Raw genomic sequence first — 20,979 nt, 5'->3', positions numbered from 1 at the left:
TCCAGAGTTACCATGGGCCTCTTGGCTGCTTCTCTGATCAATGCTCTCCTTGCCCGGCCTGTCAGTTTAGGTGGACGGCCATGTCTTGGTAGGTTTGCAGTTGTGCCATACTCATTCCATTTTCGGATGATGGATTGAACAGTGCTCTGTGAGATGTTCAAAGCTTGGGATATTTTTTTATAACCTAACCCTGCTTTAAACTTCTCCACAACTTTATCCCTGACCTATCTGGTGTGTTCCCTGGGCTTCGTGATGCTGTCTGTTCACTAATGTTCTCTAACAAACCTCTGAGGCCTTCACAGAACAGCTATATTTATACTGAGATTAGATTACTCACAAGTGGACTCTATTTACTAATTAGGTGACTTCTGAAGGTAATTGGTTGCACTGGATTTTATTTAGGGGTATCAGAGTAAAGGGGGCTGAATACTTTTGCACGCCACACTTTTCAGTTTTTTATTTGTAAAAAAATTTGAAAACCATGTATCATTTTCCTTCCACTTCACAATTATGCGCCACTTTGTGTTGGTCTATCACATAAAATCCCAATAAAATACATTTACGTTTGTGGTTGTAACGTGACAAAATGTGGAAAAGTTCAAGGGGTATGAATACTTTTGCAAGCCACTGTATGGAAGCACCATTCGGAAGCCTGAAAACAGAGGGGAAGATGCTGTTCCTGAGCCCCATGATGTTCGCTTTCAAGCTTCTGTATCTTCTGCCTGATGAGAGCGGGGATAAGAAGAAATGACAGGGGTTAGATTTTCAAGTTTCTGGATGTTCTGTTCAACAGGAGCGGGAAGAAGAAAGAATCACAAGTCTTTGATTATATTGGCTGCTTTTCCAAGACAGCGTGAAGTGTACATGGAGTCAACGGTGGGGAGTCTGGTCTGTGTTGAGGTGGCTACATCCACAACTCTGCAATCTGTGAGACATGATTTCCCATGCACAATGCCATGCTAACTATCCGTAATCAGTCCATGCCTATCTAAATGCTGGTAGATCCTATCCCTAAGAATTCCCTCCAACACCTTTCTCACTGATATCAGACTCATTGGCCTGTAGTTTCCTGGTTTATTCTTGCTGCCCACTTGAAATAACAGTATAGGGCACTTTCCCAAAAAGTGGTGAGTCAGGTGGCTAGTGTGGTGAAGAAGGCGTTTGATAGGGTAAACTGGGTAAGCCATGGAGATGAGCTGTAAAGAAGGTTTATCTGGTCAGTGAGTAAATGAAAGCAGTTAGAGGGTGAGAACGTGGTAATTGTAAAATGCAGAGCAGGAAAACAAGCCCAACGGGTCAGGCTGGACAGTGCCCCACTCCCAGAGAGAGAGAGAGCAAAGGAAAACATACCAAAACCTGAGGTAATAATACAGATGGGTGGCTGATAGAGAATGAGAAATCAAGTTACTCAAATGCAGTAATTAAATAATCTTTCGCTCTTCATTAGTACGAAAAGAAAACGTCACATAATTGTTAGCAAGGTAGGAAAATGTGGATCCTATGAGTACAATTTGACAGTCATGTTTACTTCCTGGAGTTCTGCCAAAGGTTCAGAAGAAGCCTATTGTACTTCTTTAGGATTTGATCAAGTAATTTTAGGCCCTAAAATCATAAAATGCTATAAATACTCAGCAAATCATCAGCATTCGTGGGGAATGAAACAGAGTTGGTTTCATGTTCTTGACATATCTATTCTAATGAAAAGCCACTGATCTGAAAATTAACTTTGTCATTCTGTACAGATGTGACCTCACCTGCTGAGTATTTCCAGCATTTTCTGTTTTCATTTCAATTCTGCTTTTAGTTAGGGGCCAATTAGTTTAATTCCAGTTATAGGGAAAGTAATCAAATCCATCCTAATGGACAGAATAATTTTTCACTTAGAAGGACACAAAGTGAGCGCTGTTCTGTAAATGGAAGGTTGTGTCTGAGGAACATGGTGAACTCTTTGAGGAAGTAGTAAAGGGGCCGACAAGAACATTGCTTTTGACCTAAATCAAGGGGCATGAAAAAATGTTTGGAGATAAATTAAAACTTGGCCACGTGTATGACAGTGGAGAGAAAATCTTAAGACTGAAGGGAGATAGAGTCATAGAGTTGTACAGCGTGAAAACAGGCCCTTCGGTCCAACTTGCCCACGCCAACCAACAGTTTACACTAGTCCCACCTGCCTGCTTTTGGCCCATATATATCTAAACCTATCCTATCCATGTATCTGTCTAATGTTTCTTAAATGTAGTGACAGTACCTGATATGGTATATTGTGTATATATAGTTGGAGAGCTGTGACCTGTAAGATTTTAGACCAATTGCTGGAAGGTATGTTTAGCTCATTTTTGACCATGGAAGATAGGATAATAATATTTAGTAGGCACTTAGACTGGCAGACAGTCATGCAAGGAACAGAGTGAAATGGACTAAGGCAAATTGGAATAGTTGGAGTGGCATCATGGTCAGATGTGATGAACAGAACCGAACGCATTATTGTAGCAGTCTCATAACTGACCACTCGTATAATCTGTCAAAAATACTTTTAAGCCTTATCGCATCCTTCATGCACAATATTTCCCCAATGCATGATATTTAGTCTCCTCGTTATGTATTGGTGGAAATTATAGATAATTTCTGTTGTACATTTCTACAGTTCACTAATAACATTAGGGAAAATGTTGTCTGTAAGCGTGTGTCAGAATTAAATTGCTACCATCATCAGCATAAATAAAATGAAAAATGTCAGGATGAAAAGGATAATGGGATCTGCTGTATCCAAATGAAACGGATGCTGAAATGAAAATTGACTTTTGAGAGCAATTGAAAATCATTTAAACTGGGATAGAGTATGTATGAATGTGGAGTGGTAACTGGTTAGCAGTAAATGCATCTAGATTAGCAGGTGAACACAAGTATTTCATAGATGCTGGAATCTTGTGCAAGTGTGCTGAAAGAACAGCGGGTCAGGCAGCATCAGGGGAGCGAATTGTCAGGTGATGTTTCGGGTCGGAATCCTTTTGATTTCTCCCGCTTTCTGCAAATCATAGGTGTAGCCATAGGTTCTTGTTCCAAACCTACTCCTACACTCCTCCTCAAATCTTTCTTCTCCACTTCAATGGCTTGTCAATGTTACCACTGACCACCATCTTCCACCCTATCCACAAATTCACCTGGACTATTTCTGCCAATCACTTGTCCACGAATGGATCCCATTATAATTTTCCTGACTGAACAAATTCCAGGTCTGGCATCCTTTCTGTTGCCGCTTTATACCTTCAGCTTTCAAGTCAAGTCAAGAGAATTTATTGTCATGTGTCCCAGATAGGACAATGAAATTCTTGCTTGCTGCAGCACAACAAAATATTGTAGGCATAAATATAGATCAGATCAGATCAGTGTGACCATATACCATAGAATATATGTATATCTATATATACAGAAATAAACAGATAAAGTGCAATAAGCTGTTATAGTTCAGAGTTTGTTTGAAGCTGTGTTTAATATCTGATGGCTGTGGGGAAGAAGCTGTTCCTGAACCTGGATGTTGCAGATTTCAGGCTCCTGTACCTTCTACCTAATGGCAGCGGAGAGATGAGTATGTGGCCAGGATGGTGTGGGTCCTTGATGATGCTGGCAGCCTTTTTGAGGCAGCGCCTGCGATAGATCCCGTTGATGGTAGAGAGGTCAGTGCCGATGTTGGACTGGGCAGTGTTTACAACTTTTTGCAGCCTTTTCCGCTCCTGGACGCTCAGGTTCCCGTACCAAGCCACGATGCAACCGGTCAGCATACTCTCTACTGTGCACCTGTAGAAGTTAGAGAGAGTCCTTCTTGACATACCGACTCTCCGTAATCGTCTCAGGAAGTAGAGGCGCTGATGTGCTTTCTTTATGATTGCATCAGTGTTCTGGGACCAGGAGAGATCTTCGGAAATATGCACACACAGGAATTTGACGTTCTTGACCCTTTCCACCATCGACCCGTTGATATAAACGGGACTGTGGGTCCCCATCCTACCCCTTCCAAAGTCCACAATCGGTTCCTTGGTTTTGCTGGTGTTGAGAGCCAGGTTATTGTGCTGGCACCATTTGGTCAATCGGTCAATCTCAACTTCTACACTCTGACTCATCCCCATCAGTGATACGTCCCACAACAGTGGTGTCGTCGGCGAACTTGATGATGGAGTTCGCGCTATGTCCGGCTACACAGTCATGAGTGTAGAGTGAGTGCAGCAGGGGGCTGAGGGGATCTGATTCTCTTTATTCCTATTTTTTTCCCTCTTCTGTCTTCGTGTCATAACTCCATCCTTCCTCTCCCCTACTTGGCTCTGTATGGCTGTCATCCTTCACCCCCTCCCTGATCCTTCAATCGTCTACTGCTTCTGTCTCACCACTCCCCATCTCTGCCGAGTCCTGATACAGAGGTTTAATCCAAAATGTCAACCGTTCCTCTTTATCCACAGAAGCTGTTCAACCTGTTGATTGTTTGTTGTCCATGGTCAGTTTTTTTAATTAAACTCTGACACATTGTGGAATGTTTTAATGTTGTTAATAATATAACTATCCTTTACTATAACTAACCTTTAAGATTATTGCATTTGTACAGTTAAGAAGACAGCACAGATGGCAAATTTCTATCTTTTTCACAATCATTTGAGAAAGCTGCTAATTTGTACATGGCTGAATAAGCGAGTTCCGTATTCCGACTGCGCATGCCCAGGTCATAGGTCACTAACTATAAAACAGTATTGGCAATGGTGGTGCTGCATTGTGTGCTGCAAAGATACTAGAGCCTTCTATTATCTTTGGTGTGGAGGCTTGCGTTTTGTCCGTGGTCGGGGTCGGGGTCAGCTCTCCGTCGCTGCGGGTGCTGTTGAGCTGTCCCCCTCCCCGGTGTCCGGGGTGGCACTGGGCTGGCGGGACGTCCCCAGACTTGCAGCTGCTAGCTCCACCTCGGCTCTGCCTGTCCCGCCGGGTTGGTCCCGGCAGCCCTCCACCTCCACCCCCCTCAGTTCGACATCGAGATCCTGTTGAAGATGGGCGACTCGGAGCCGCTGCTGCTGGAGTCGTCCGGGTCGGGGAGAGAGTCTGCGGACGAGATCCTGCCGGCCATGGAAGGCCGGGCGCCCGCTGGAGCTGCGGGTGATGGCGGTGCTGGTGGCAGCAGCAACCTCCTCCCTTGCCCAGCCCCAAGCCCAGAGTCCGGGCCAGCTCTAACTCCAGGTCGGGGCTGAAGGCCGCCCGCAGCGTGGCCCAGTCTAGCGCCGGGCCGGAGGAGGCTGAGCCCAGGCTGGCGCTCTGGCGCAGGTGAGGCCGGGGCCCTCGCTCCTCCTCGGGATTGTGGATGAAGTGGCAGTGGGTACCATAGGGGAAGATGCCGGTGGTGTGCAAGGTACGGCTTGTACTTGGGGTGGCAACTGAGGCCGTGGGCGAACTGGCACTTGTCGTCGTAGCGGCCCATTGGAGAGCGGGTTCCTCTGTAGTTGGAGCGGGGTTCGGCTGGAGTTGGCGCTGGCTGTGGGTCTGGGGCCGCTGGTGTCAGTTGGCCCGGCGGGAGAGGCGGAGGTGAGCTGGGGTTGGCGCTTCTCCGCGCTGGGCCCTGGGCGGGGATGGGACACCTGAGTGGGAGGGGAACGGGGACCGGGGACGGTCCTGTGGCGGTTCGGCAGCGCTTGCGGATGTGTGTGTGTGTATGTCCCGCCTGGTCTCCCATTGAAAAGAGACAAAAAATCGAACACAAACTATACTCACTGAATCTACAGCACTTTGTTTGATTTTAATTTATAGCGTTCGACCTCTGACAAATCCCATGATTCCTTGCGTTTTTTGGAATACCGAACTCGCTTATCATAAGCTGAATTTTGGTGGGGTGAGAGGTGAAAGGTCTATAGAGACAGTGGAAAAGAGGGACAGAAAATAGGATTTTTATATGTATATATTTTTAATGCTGGTCACTCCCGAGAAGAGCTGTGGTGGTTGTGATTCTTAAATATTTGCAACCACCAATTATATTGCAGGCAACAAATCAATGTTATGTTTCGTGTCGATTAAAAATGATTTATGTGAGCAGTCAACCTTGGGGGAAATAGGGGTTGTAATTATTGACATTACATTCACATTAGTTCTTCTTGACAATCATGAAACCAAAAGAAAGCCCAATTTGCTTCCTTCCTTTCTCTACCTCCACCTCCTCCTCAGTTATTAGTCAAATTGCTAATATCACGAGATGCCCCCTTGTGGAAGCAGCAAATGGTCACAAAAGTTGGCACCTTTCTTGCCAAACACCACAGGTCCCCCTCAAACTCATTCCAGCCAATTCGGGCATTATTTCAAAATGTCCCTTTCCTGCCATCTTGCTTTGTGTGATATATCTTTGTTCTCCCTTTTTGCGTACCCTGTATCTTCATGTTCCTGCTTAAGCTCCACTATTCTACCTGTTTCCAATGCCCCCTGGTAGAGCCTCCAGGCACCTAGCACTCTCTGTGTTTAAAAAAAAACCCCAAAAAAACCTTGCCTTGCACATGTTCATTAAACTTCCCCGCTCTACCCTCAAAGCTACGCCCTCTCGTATTTGACATTTCCATCTTGGAGAAAAATACACTTGACTATCTACCCGGTGGGCGGCGCGACTCTCGTCAGCAGCGGCCTCTGCAGTCCGTCTGTGTTTTATTATTTTTTGTCTCGTTTTTATGTAGTTTTTGTTATTTTTTTTGTTGGGGTATGTGTGTGGGGGGGTGGGGGTGGGGTGGGGGGGAGGGGGTAACTTTAAAATCTTTCCCCTGCACGGGAGACCCGACCTTTTCTTTGTCGGGTCTCCGTTGTCGTTGGGGCTGCAACGTGGAGCGGCCTCCAACAGGAACGACCTGGGGTTCCAGCTGCGGAGCTGCCGACTACTCACCGTCACGGGGCTGGCCGAGTCCGGAGCGGGTGGAGCTGTGGTTGAGCACTGCTGCCACCCGACCTCCGGAGATTCGGAGGCTGCAACTGTGGGTTTGGCGGACGGCGGCACCGGGAGCCCGCGGGTCCCTGCTGGGAGACCGCTTTTCGGGGCTTCCGCAGCGGCGACTTCTCCCGCCCGAGTTGCGGGGTTGAAGAGCACCTGGAGCGGGGCCTTACAACACCGCCCCGCGCGGCTTGGAATGGCCGCGGGACTTTGCGAGCGCGCGCCGGGGGCTCTAACACCAAGACCCGGTGCGCGACCTTGCATCACCCGGCGTGGCTTTAATGGCCGCGGGACAATCGCCATCGCCAGCCGGGGGCTTTGACTTTGACTCTGACATCGGGGGGGGAGAGTGCAGTGGAGAGATACGTTTTTTTTGCCTTCCATCACAACGATGTGATGGATGTTTGTGTAAACTGTGTTGTGTCTCGGGTCTTTTTGTTTTGTAATGTATGGCTGCAGAAACGACATTTCGTTTGGACCTTAAGGGGTCCAAATGAAAATAAATTGAATTGTATTGTATTGAATTGTACCCTGTCTATCTCTATGTGGTTCTGAACTCTGGCTACCAACTAGTTCTGTAACAACAACTACTTTGTCATACCATACAAAATCTGAAAATACAAGAGCTTTTGCAGTAGACAATCTAATTTTGCCATTTGTTGTCTGTTGGAGTCAGTAACCCAATTAAAATAAAGTTATTTTATATTTAGCTACAAAAATATGTATGAATAAGCTGTGCTTATTCTTTTGTTTCTTTTTCAGTCCAGATCATTCAGTCCTACTTCTTTGTCCACGACAAGTCCACCACCTATAGCCCCACTGGCACGTGCTGAAAGTACATCCTCAATTGGGTCCTCTGCTTCTCTAAGTACAACAACCACACCAACAGTTGGTAGGTCCATAGTGGAAGTCATTTATAGCTGTTAGTATTATGTAATTCAACAACCAAACTGGACCTCATGGATTATTGTTGCTTTACTTGCTTTGAAGGTTGCCAGCGATTGACAAGTTCAATCTCACTTTCTCGTGGGAGTGATATAAATAAGATATCGGTGCCCTGCAGAACACTGATTTATCCTCCAATCCAAACAGCCAGAATTATGCCCCAATCTATTTGTACACTGTGAATGACTCAATTGTAATCATGTAATGTCTTTCCGCTGACTAGTTAGTACACAACAAAAGCTTTTAACTGTACCTCGGTGCACGTGACAATAAACTAAATGAAACTATTATGTGGAAAAGGACATCCTTCAAGTTCACACGAGGTTCCCATGCTGGGGATCTGGCGTGAACCCCATGCCCTCTTTGTTGCTATGCAATGACAAGACGTGGCATTATTCACTGTTGGTTTTATGCCAGGATGCCAGCAGAGCAATGCTGTCAATAACATTTCTCTCTATGTATAATTGTACAATGGCTCATTTTAGAGCTGATTTTGTTACTGCTCTCATTCCTGGAAAAGCATCCCACATGCTGTGAGAAACCAGTGCAGGGACAGAAAATCACTGTTTAATTTGTGGAGCTACTCAGACCATGAATAAAAATTGGTTTACTTATGAGGAATGTAGGTGAGAGCAAAAGAGAGGGACAGTAAACTAAACTAAACTGAAACGGAGAGAGGGGGAGAAAGATTGACTGACTGGATGATTGAATCTGTTATTAGCACAATAGTCAAAAGGCGGAGGTGTCATGTTGCTTTGTGTGCAATCTTGGGTTTCATCACTGAATTTCAATGGGGCAAATTCGTTGTTTTGAGATTAACAAGAGAAAATGCCAAAAATACTCAGCAGGAAGGTTGTATCTGAATGAATGAATGAATAAGTTTATTGGCCAAGTATTCACATACAAGGAATTTGCCTTGGTGCTCCGTCTGCAAGTGACAACATGACATACTGTGACAGTTAGGAATGACACATAAAACATTAAACTTTAATAATAAAACATTATAGTTTAAAGATGTGAATTAAATAAAATCTGTGGAGGGGGAAACGTAACATTTCAGATCAAATGATCCTTCACGAGAATTGGAAAATGTTCACAATATTTTTTACAATTACACTTTAAGATTAGATGGCGATTGTTTCAGTTCTGTGCTGAAAGCCATGAATTTTTGGAAATCATAAACAATGTCCCTTATATGTTGGGGTTTGTTGCATTGGTTTTGGTTTAATTTTATCACGTGTACCAAGATAGTCTTAACAAATCAATTAGATTCATGCAAGCTGGGAAGTAAAATGGCTGAGAAAATCTTGAGTTCTGAGGAAAGGTTCCTGACCTGTAAAGTTAACTGGTTTAACTTTCCACAGATGTTACATGCTTGATTGGTTAAGTTCTTCCAGCATTTCTGTTTTTATAAGAGAAATATCCGTTTTTTCTGAACAATAGCTGCAAGAGGTCATAATGTTGCATCTCAGAATATATTAACTGTAATCAAGGTTTAAGGACCATTCTATCCCTTGAGCCTGCTCCACCATTTAATAAGATTATAACTAATACGTCTGTAATCTCAGCACAGGAACAATGTCTGTGCCAAACATGATGCCAAATTAATCTATTCCCTGGTGCCTACAAATGGTCCATACCCCTCCATTCCCTTCATATTCAAGCGCCTATGTGAAATGCCACTGTTGTATCTGCTTCCACTACCACCTCTGGCAGCACATTCCTACCATTCTTCATGTAAAAGCAAATGTACCCTACATATCCCTTTTGACTTTCCTTTTACCTTAAAGCCATAACTTCTAGTATTTGATATTTCCACCCGGGGGAAAAATTTTCTGTCAACACGATCTATTATAATTTCCTTTTATAATTTCCCAAAGTTCTATTAGGTTTCCCTTGAGCCTTTGATGTCCCAGAGAAAACAATCCAATTTTGTGCAACTTCATCTTATAGTTAATACTGCTTAATCTTTACAGCATCCTGGTAAACCTCTCGTGGACCCTCTCCAATGCCTAAAGGGCCTGTCCCACTGTACGAGCTAATTCAAGAGTTCTCCCGAGTTTACCCTGATTCGAACTCTGAGAATTACGGTAATAGCCGCTTGTAGGTAGTCGGGACTCTCGTGGACATTTTTCAACATGTTGAAAAATCTTCACGAGTCTTCACGAGCTCACCACGTTTCCCGAGTACCTGCCGTTAGCGTTACGAGCCCCTAAGAGACGTCCCGAGCTCCCACGTACCCGCTACTTACATTCTACGTGCTTACTACGAGTTTGATTTTTTTTAAATTCGGGAGAGGTCTTGAATTACCTCGTACAGTGGGACAGGCCCTTAACCCTTCCTGTAATGGGGCAACAAAGACTGCACAAAAGAATCCAAATGTAGCCTAACAAAACTACTATAAACCTGCAATATGATTTCCTGACTCTTATACTAAATGCTTTGGCCAATGAAGGTAAGCACACCACACCACTTCTCACTCTATCTACTTGTGTTGCTACTTTCAGGGAGCTATGGACTTGGTGTCCCAAGTTCCCTCTGTACACCAATGCTGCTACAGGTCTGCCATTAACTGTATACATTTTCTTTACGCTTGATCTCCCAAAGTGTGGCATTTTACACTGGTGTGAATTATACTCCATCTGCCATTTCTTCTCTCATATCTGTACCTGAACTATATCCTGTCATATCTTTTGACACACGTCTTAACTATTCATAATTTTTGTGTTGTCAGCAAACCTAGCCACAAAATAGCCACCCAATCACCAATTCCATCCATGGTCATTTACATATATTACAAATATCACTCTTGCAAAGGTTACAGATTGAGTAAAGAAAATTCATTTTATCTCTGTCTTAAAAGAAAGGCCCTATAATTTTTGAACTGTGGAGCTCTTGGTCCAGATTCTCCTCCTGTTTGTGGACTGGACATTTCTTTCACATTGTTGGATGGATCCTTCTGTTCTAACTTGATGAGTGCAGCTTGGCAAGAGGCATGACTAATGTTGGTGCTGGTCTTTGGCACTACAGCGGGAACGTTTCAATTGTCCTGAGCTGTACTTGGTACTTGTTGATGTTTCTTGGAGCTTGGGAAGTGTTTAAGTTTGCTGACTGTGACGATGAGGGTCTTAGAAAGAAGCGAGATATATCATACATTCGTCCATGTTATTGGCATTCGAGTGCTGGGTTGAGCTAATATGCTGGATCTGAATGTTTTTGTAGACTCCTCCTCCTTCTATACCCTGTTTAATTGTCCAGCAACATTCACAGCAGAATACTTATCTCTATTTAATGCTGCTTTTACTGTTTAACACACATTGGCAGTTGCACTACAACTTGACAATTCACTTTCAGATGTTTTCCCATACCTTGTGATCTTTTTGCTATGCCCTTCTACAGTTGTTATTGAAGCAGGATTAATTGCCTGGCATGATGGTGTGGTAGAGTGAGGGATATGCCAAGCCACAAATTTACAGATTATGGTCAAATACAACTCTGCTGCTGGAAACAGCCCCTTCAGCCCAACTTGCCCATGCCGACCAACATGTCCCAACTTGCCCATGCCGACCAACATGCCCCATCTACACTTCTCCCACCTGCCTGCGTTTGGCCCATATCCTTCTAAACTATAAAGAGTGCAGGAGGATGAGGGGTGATCTTATAGAGGTGTATAAGATGATGATAAGAATGGATAGGGTAAATGCACAGTTTTTTATCCATAGTCGGGGAATCAAGAACTAAGAATCAAGAGGACATTGGTTTAAGGTGAGGGTAAAGATTTAATAAGAACCTGATGGGCAGATTTTTTACACAAAGGCTGATGGGTATATGGAACAAGCTGCCAGAGGAGATAGTTGAGCCAGGTATTATCATAACATAAAAAAAACTATTGGACAGGTACATGGATAGGATAGGGTTAGAAGGATATGGCCCAAAAGTAGACAGGTGGGACTATTGTAGATGGGGAATGTTGGTCGGCATGGGTAAGTTGGGCTAAAGGGCCCATTTCCACGCTGTATGACTGGAGTTACAATTAGAAAATAAGAGGTAGGCTATTCAGGGATGAGACGAGGAGACATTTCATCATTCATTTATTGAGATCATACAAAATAGAGATTGATAGATTTCTGGGTATTAAGGGAATCAAGGAATATGGTGCACGTGATGAGCTGGAAGATCAGCCATGAACAACAGCAGTTCAAGAAGTGAGTGCATCACCACTGTCATCATCTTGAGGACAGTTAGAGGTGTCGTTACATTCAGGCCTCAGCGAGCTTCCCAAATCCTACAGGTGGAAAAGATCTCGTAGGTTCACGGGATTGATCCCTGGGGTGGCGGGACTGTCATATGAGGAAAGATTGAAAAGACCAGGCTTGGATTCACTGGAGTTTAGAAGGATGAGGGGATATCTTATAGAAACATATAAAATTATAAAAGGACTGGACAAGCTAGATGCAGGTAAAATGTTCCCAATGTTGGGCGAGTTCAGAACCAGGGGCCACAGTCTTAGAATAAAGGGGAGGTCATTTAAGACTGAGGTGAGAAAAAACGTTTTCACCCAGATAGTTGTGAATTTATAGAATTCCCTGCCACAGAGGGCAGTGGAGGCCAAGTCACTGGATGGATTTAAGAGAGAGTTAGATAGTGGAGTCAAGGGATATGGGGGAGAAGGCAGGCACGGGTTATTGATAGGGGACGATCAGCCATGATCACAATGAAAGGTGGTGCTGGCTCGAAGGGCCGAATGGCCTCCTCCTGCACCTATTTTCTATGTTTCTATACAAGACACGACTAATGTGTACGACCTAGATGTCACAAAATACTTTTGCCTTCAGTTCAGTTGGTATATTTGTATTCTTAGTTTGAACTTTTATTTCACATTTAGCAAACAGGTTTTTGATGTTGTTATGCTTTTAAAAATGAAGACTCTGCATATCAATCTTGATTGTTTGATAGTTTATTTTAATCCATGTAATGAGAAAATAAATTAATATCGTGAAAATTACTGGCATTTTTGCAATATTTCTTGCATGTTTGAGGGCTACAATTACAATATCTGAAAGGATTTAGTTATGTTAATAACAATTACAATTGACTCCAGCAGTGACAACCCATTGGACACTTGAAAACATTTCCAGAAATTGCTTCTTCAAGTTCCTTCTCTACAGTTGCTTTCCTTTATCTTTCCTCAGTCTCAGAGCTTTTACGTATGAATTTTGCAGTTGGAGGTCACGTGTCTGGTAATTTTTTTTATACATGCACTGATTGTTATGCTTTTATAATTTTGCTGTATGCCTTTGCATCATTTATGACACAACAGAAAGATCTTTGCAAATTATTTTGCAGCATTGCTATAATTCCATGACAGAAAAATGTACTTTGTTTTTCCTGCATGCAAAACAGTTGCAAATATAAACTCATGTTTTTCATACATATTTACAAATAACTCATTCTCTATTGGTATTATTATGAAAGATTAATAGATGATAGTTCTATTTATATGATCTCATGAAATATTAAGCGTCCATTTGAAGCAGCTTTAACATATTAACACATTAACCTTAAACCACTTCCCCGATATCTGTTATTATTTTAATGCTATTTATGCCTTAAATTTATATTGCACCAATCATGCATTTAGAAGGCTCCAAAGTTGTTCTTTATTCATGAAGTCCTTTTGAATTGGAGTAGCTCCAATGCATAATTATGTTGTCACTATAAGAAGATCAATGGCCACATTGTCATAGAGTTTTACAGAACTGAAACAGGTCATTTGGCTCACCTTCCATGCCACCAAGATGCCCCATCCAAGGTATCCCATTTGCCTGAATGTGGCCCATCTCTCTCTTAAGCTATCCTACCTATGTACCTATCCAAATGTCTTTCAAACATTGTTATTCTATCTACCTCAACTACTTCCTTGGGCAGCTCATTCCAAAAACCCGCCGCCATCTGTGTGAAAATGTTGCCCCTCAGTTTCCTACTTAATCTTTTCCCTCTCATCTTAAAACGATACCCTATAATTTTTGATACCCCTACCCTGGGGCATTCACCTGGTTACGATACGATAAATCTTTATCCCAGGAGGGAAATTGGTCTGCCAACAATCATAAAATACAACCAGATACAAGAAACATGAAATGAAAGTGATGAGTGGAAAGGATTGGGGATGTGCACAGATTTGAGGGGGGGGGGGGGGGGAGGGGGAGGGAGGAAGGAGGAAGAGGAGTTGTAATTTGATAGCCAGAGGGGGAAAAGGATCTCCTGTGGGTTTCTATATTGCATCTTGGTGGAATCAGTCTGTTGCTGAAGGTATTCCTCAGGTTGACCAGTGTGTCATGGAGGGGGTGAGCAGCATTGTCCAAGATGCTCCTCACCGTCCACCTCCCATGATCCAACTCCGCCTCCAACATGGAGCCAGCCTTCCTGATGAGCTTGTTAATCCTGTTGGCGTCCGCGGCCTTCGTCCTGCTGCCCCAGCACATGACAGTGAAGAAGGTGACACTGGCCACCACTGATTGGTAGAATTACTGCAGACATTGAAGGATTGGAGCCTTCTCAAAAAGTACAGCTGGCTCTGTCCCTTCTTGTACAGAGCCTCAGCTGGACCAGTCCAATTTACTGTCCAGGTAAACTCCAAGGTACTTCTACTATTTGGTACACTGCACATCCACACCCTTGATGGAGACGGCATAGGGGTGTTCCTCTCCTCCTAAAGTCCACTACTAATTCCTTAGTGTTGTCGGTGTTGAGCTGCCCACAACACTCAACAAAGTCTATTCCCCTCATGATTTTAAACACCTCAATAAGATCACCCTCAGCCTCTTGTGCGCCAAGGAATAAAGTCCTATCCTGCCCAACTTCTCCCTCAGGACCTCAAGTCCTAGGGATATCCACGTAAACTTAATGACATTTTTCATATGGTCATACAGCATGGAAACAGGCCCTTTTGCCCAACTTATGCATACCAATGCCAGATGCCCCATCTGCATTGGTTCCATGTGCCCATGTAGCAGGCAGCCAAAACTGAACACAATACTCCAAGTACTATTTCATTAACATCATGTACAACAGTAACATATAGAAAAAGAAATCCTTATTTGATGAGGGGCAGCATTCCAAAAGCCTTCCTCATTACCCAACCTTTCTGTGATGCCACCTTCAGGGCATTATGTAACTGTACTCCTAGATCCTTCTGTTCTACAAAACCACCCAGGGCTTTCCATTCACTGTGAAGTTCCTGCCCCGGTTTGACTTCCCAAATGCAATAGCACACACTTATCTAAATTCAACTGCATTAGCCATTTCTCTGTCCACTTGGCCAGTTGATCAAAATCCTGTTGTAAATTTATATAATCAACAGCATTGTCTACGATACTTCTTTTAGTGTCATCTGCAAACTTATGTTCATGCCTTGTACATTCTTATCCAAATTGCTGAAATAGAAGACAAATAGCAATGGACCAGCACCGATTTCTGAGGTACATCACTCATCACAGACCTCAAGACCAAAAAAAACACAACCTCCTTCACCACACTCTGCTTCCTACTATGAAACCAGTCATGTGTCTAATTAGCTAGTTCTCATTGAATCCCATGTGATATAACCTACCAGGGCAGCCCACCCTGTGGAATCTTATCACGGGATTTGCTGAAATCCATCTAGCCCACGCCTATGATTCTGCCCTCATCAGCCCGACTAAGGGAGGGACAGGACTTACTCTATTTCATTGTTGAAGAAACAAGGAACTGTAGATTCTGAAGAAGATCCCGACTCAAAGTGTCACTTATCCATGTTCTCCAAAGATGCTTGCCTTAGCAGCTGAGTTACTCCAACACTTTGTGTCTAATTCATTGTTGTTGTGGAGATCTTGGTTTTTTTTTTGTAAGTGTTCTTTACATCTAGGTGAGAAAACACAGGATTACAATTCAATCTTATCCCATAGGAAAGGAATTGTTTCAAAGTGGATGTTGTGCAAATTGGAGCTTTTATTGTTTCAAATGACTGTAATAGGTTTAGTTACCATATCACACCCTCTTGGTTTTTGGCTGCTAGTGTTGTTTATGTAATTATAATTAGTGAAGGAGATTCCCATTTTTTTAATAAAATGAAAAAATATATATTTACCAGCTTTTGTCATCTTCAGACCATGACTCAAATTGTTTTGTAGTGCTCTATTCTGCCAACTGCTAGGAATTGTTTGATTTGCTTCACATTGTTTTTTTCCGTGGTGTTAGTGATGGGCATTATTAATACACATTCTGGTTTTGTAAGATCATTATTTTAATGTTGTTCTGATGGGCTTTGAAATTATTTTTGAGCCTAGCCCTTTATTGTGCATCTGAATTTTTTTTTAACTGTCTGTATAATCGCACATTTTACTGCAATCCCTTAATTCCTAGTTTGCTTTTTAATATATGTACTTGCTTAATTTAGATTTTATATGCATTACAAATATTTATTATTAATGGATTTTTTTGTTTTAGCTTATGATAGCTTTAGTTTAATTCATGCATTTGCCTTCCCTTTTGACCTTGATGCTGCCTTGTATTATGATTTGGTTTTTAAACTGACTTTTATAATATAAGCAAATCCTTGTGACAAGACTGATGCTTTAGAAATGTTGTAGATTGTAACTACAGCATTTTAATTGTGGTGCATTTGTAATTTACTACAAGCTTTCTCTGCTGTGTCTTCTTTCCTATATGAAATAGGTTAATTGTGCAAAATTACAATGATTCTTATTTCGATAACGTTTGATTGGAATAATTTATGTCATGAAACTACCAGTCATGAAACTAACATAAGTACACCATTCATTTGGCATTAGGGACTGAATTTGGCATAATTGGTATTAATTTGAATATAAAAGACATGAACTTCATATATTGCATTGTTTAAACCTACTGATTAAAGCACTGTTAAATACAGTGGCTGGAGATCAGTAGCATTTTCAATCTGCAAAACAAAATAGACACAAGCTGAATACAAGGGTGAAAATCCTGGTACAAATGAGTTATAAGTGCACATAGCATTAAGAAGATAAGATTATTTGGATTTGTTATTCCTAAAACATAACATTTGAATTTTGCACAATTAAAATTAAAAGGCTTTAGCATTTTGCTGCACGGGACCTTTGCTTTAATATCTGCTCATTGCCTCATGGTCTTTGTCTATATCTTTGTGTGTTTATCATATTAGATGGTGATGTGTTCACTGGGAAGCTTCCTTCATTTGAGAAACGCAGTGAGACGCCTGCAGGTATAGTACTTGACGGTGGCCATGAACCAGTTTTTTGGATTTTTTAAATGTTTTATGAGTGGTCCTTTAGTCTTTCCAGCAACAACATAGGTAAAACATAATGAATAAATTGTTTTTACACTCAACTATTTGCTTTGTACATACTGATGCATATGTTGAAATATTCTTGCTTTATTATACTGGTTAGGTTTTTTTTAATTCTCTCATGAAAAGTTCATGTAAATCCAACAATTTATTTTAGAACATAGGTTCATAAAGTTTTAATTAATGTCAAACCAGATCCTTCTCATCTTTGCTTGTTTCTGAAATCTTCTCCATGTCAATAGGTTATAATTTTAGTGTATGATATTAAAAAAATCAAAGTGTGGAGCTGTGTATTCATGTATAGTATTTTCTGATCTGATTGGATGGGTGAAATCCTCAATAAATATTTTTTCTCTGTTTTTACCATGGAGAAAGACATGAAGACTAGGGAAACTTAATGGGCATGTCTTGGGGATAGTTTGCATTTCAGTAGACGAGATGCTGGACGTCTTAAAATGTATGAAGTAGCTAAATCTTCAGGGCCTGATCAGACATATCCAATAACACTGTGAGAAACTAGAGAATAAAATGTGGGAGTCCTGACTGAGATATACAAATCATCATTAACTACGGATAGGCTAGGGTGCCTAATGTTATGTCTTTATAGAACAAGGGCTGTAAAGACAAACCGTGGAACTATAGGCCAATCTGGTAGGTAAGTTACTGGAGGGGATTCTTAGGAATAAGATATACATACATTGGAAAGAAGGGGGTTGATTAGAGGTATACAGCATGATTTTGTGCTTTGTGCATGTCTCATGAGTTCTTTGAAGGAGGTCAATGAGGGCAAGGTAGAAAATCTAGTCTATATGGACTTCCGCAAGGCCTTTGATCAGGTTCTACACGGTAGGTTAGTTCTGAAAGGTTAAATCACATTGGATCCAGGGAGAGCTGGCTAATTGGATACATAATTGGCTTTGTGGGAGCAAGCAGAAGGCGATGGTGGAAGGTTGTTTTTCCGATTGAAGGCGCATGACTATGGAACTGATGCTGAGAACTATATTCTTCCCTCTGTATCTTTCACTTTGTTCTATCTATTGTACTTGAGTTTGATTTGATTGTATTCGTGCAGTATTTTCTGATTTGATTGGATAGCATGCAAAACAAAGCTTTCATTGTACCTCGATACACGTGGCAATAATAAATCTAAACTATTGGTGTGCCTTTGGGGTTGGTACTGGCTCCATTGTTGTTTGTCATCTCTATCTGCAATTGGATGAGAATATACATGACATGGGTACTAAATTTGCAGATGGTTTGATATAGGTGGTAACGTAGATAGTATAGGTTACTACCCCAAATAGTAGCCTAGATGTAGGGTGTATGTTGCAGCAGGAGTTAAAACTGGCATGTAACAAAGGTAATGCCACTGTGGTGATGGGGGATTTCAATATGCAGGTAGACTGGGAAAATCAGGTTGGTTCAGGACCCCAAGAAAGAGAGTTTGTAGAAATCCTCCGAGATGGATTCTTAGAGCAGCTTGTAATGGAGCCGACCAGAGAAAAGGCAATTCTGGATTTAGTGTTGTCCAATGAACCAGATATGATAAGAGAACTCGAGGTAAAGGAACCGCTTGGAGGTAGTGATCATAATATGATTAGTTTTAATCTGCATTTTGAGAAGGAGAACGTTAAATCGGAAGTGGTAGTGATGCAGTTGAACAAAGTGGACTATGAAGGCATGAGAGGGGAGCTGGCCAAGGTAGACTGGAAAGGGATACTAGCAGGAATGACAGTGGAACAGCAATGGCAGGAATTTCTGGGCTTAATCCAGAAGACGCAGGATCATTTCATTCCAATAAGGAAGAAAGATTCTAAGGGGAGTAGGATAGAATAAAACTAAAAGAAAAGATGTATAACACAGCAAAGAGTAGCCGGAAGCCAGAGGATTGGGAAACTTTCATAGGACAACAGAAGGAAACAAAACAGGCAATACGGGCTGAAAAGATGAAGTATGAAGGGAAGCTGGCCAGGAATATAAAGAAGGACAGTAAAAGCTTATTTCGATATGTTAAGGGAAAAACAGTAGCAAAGTGAAATGTGGGTCCCTTGAAGGCAAGCACGGGTGAAATTATTATAGCCAACAAGGAAATGGCAGAAGAGTTGAACAGGTACTTCGGATCTGTCTTTACAAAGGAAGACGCAAACAATCTCCCAGATATACTGGAGGACAGAGGATCTAAGGGGGTAGAGGAACTGAAATAAATTTTCATTAGGCGAGAAATAGTATTGGGTAGGCTAATGGGACTGAAGGATGATAAATCCCCTGGGCCTGATGGTCTGCATCCCAGGGTCCTCAGGGAAGTGGCTCTAGAAATAGTGGATGCATTGGTGATCATTTTCCAATGTTCTATAGATTCAGGATCAGTTCCTGTGGATTAGAGGATAGCTAATGTAATCCCACTTTTCAAGAAAGGAGCGAGAGAAAATGGGGAATTACAGACCAGTTAGCCTGACTTCGGTGGTGGGAAAGATGCTGGAGTCAATTATTAAAGAGGTATTAATGGGGCATTTGGACAGCAGTAAAAGGATTAGTCCAAGTCAACATGGATTTATGAAAGGGAAATCATGCTTGATTAATCTTCTGGAATTTTTTGAGGATGTGACGAGTAAAATGGATGAAGGGGAGCCAGCGGATGTAGTGTATCTAGACTTTCAGAAAGCTGATAAGGTCCCACACGGGAGATTGGTGACTAAAATTAGAGCACATGGTATTGGGGATAGAGTGTTGACATGGATAGAAAATTGGTTGGCAAAGAGTAGGAGTGAACGGGTCCTTTTCAGAATGGCAGGCAGTGGCGAGTGGAGTGCTTCAAGGCTCGGTTTTGGGGCCGCAACTGTTTGCCATATATATTAAAGATTTGGAAGAGGGAATTAGGAGCAACACTAGCAAGTTTGCGGATGACACAAAGCTGGGTGGCAGTGTGAACTGTGAAGAGGATGTTAGGAGGTTGCAGTATGACCTGGACAGGTTGAGTGAGTGGGCAGATGCGTGGCAGATGCAGTATAATATAGATAAATGTGAGGTAATCCACTTTGGCGGCAAAAACAAGGGGGCAGATTATTATCTCAATGGGGTTAGGTTAGGTAAGGGGGAGGTGCAGCGAGACCTGGGCGTCCTTGTACACCGGTCACTGAAAGTTGGCTTACAGGTACAGCAGGCAGTGCAGAAAGCTAATGGAATGTTGGCCTCCATAACAAGAGGATTTCAGTATAGGAGTAAAGAGGTTCTTCTGCAGTTGTCTCGGGCTCTGGTGAGACCACATCTGGAGTATTGTGTACAGTTTTGGTCTCCTAATTTGAGGAAGGACATCCTTGTGATTGAGGCAGTGCAGCGTTGGTTCACGAGATTGATCCCTGGGATGGCGGCACTGTCATATGAGGAAAGATTGAAAAGACTAGTTTAGAAGGTTGAGGGGGGGTCTTATAGAAACATATAAAATTATAAAAGGACTGGTCAAGCTAGATGCAGGAAAAATGTTCCCAATGTTGGGCGAGTCCAGAACCAGGGGCGACAGTCTTAGAATAAAGGGGAGGTCATTTAAGACTGAGGTGAAAAAAAACTTTTTCACCCAGAGAGTTGTGAATTTATGGAATTCCCTGCCACAGAGGGCAGTGGAGTTAGTTAGAGCTCTAGGGGCTAGTGGAGTTAAGGGATATGGGGAGAAGGCTTATTGATAGGGGACGATCAGCCATGATCACAATGAATGGTGGTGCTGGCTCGAAGGCCGAATGGCCTTCTCCTGCACCTATTTTCT

General features: G+C 42.4%; 1 protein-coding gene across 5 annotated transcripts in view; it reads left to right on the top strand.

Moving 5' to 3' along the window:
• Positions 1–20,979, top strand: part of fcho2 (FCH and mu domain containing endocytic adaptor 2) — a 159,854-nt gene that overhangs the window by 111,616 nt on the left and 27,259 nt on the right. For 2 of the 5 annotated variants that reach the window (XM_033018685.1, XM_033018687.1), the window contains 2 exons: positions 7,694–7,823; positions 17,079–17,138. In XM_033018685.1, coding sequence (XP_032874576.1) covers positions 7,694–7,823; positions 17,079–17,138 — 190 coding nt within the window. Of the gene's footprint in view, positions 1–7,693; positions 7,824–13,068; positions 13,117–17,078; positions 17,139–20,979 lie in introns of all 5 variants that reach the window. The other 3 variants (XM_033018686.1, XM_033018688.1, XM_033018684.1) reach the window with 2 other exon arrangements.

The sequence above is a fragment of the Amblyraja radiata genome, chromosome 3 (assembly GCF_010909765.2).
Source record: "Amblyraja radiata isolate CabotCenter1 chromosome 3, sAmbRad1.1.pri, whole genome shotgun sequence".
In the NCBI taxonomy this organism is placed as follows: domain Eukaryota; kingdom Metazoa; phylum Chordata; class Chondrichthyes; order Rajiformes; family Rajidae; genus Amblyraja; species Amblyraja radiata.
This window is presented reverse-complemented; position numbering and strand designations above follow the sequence as displayed.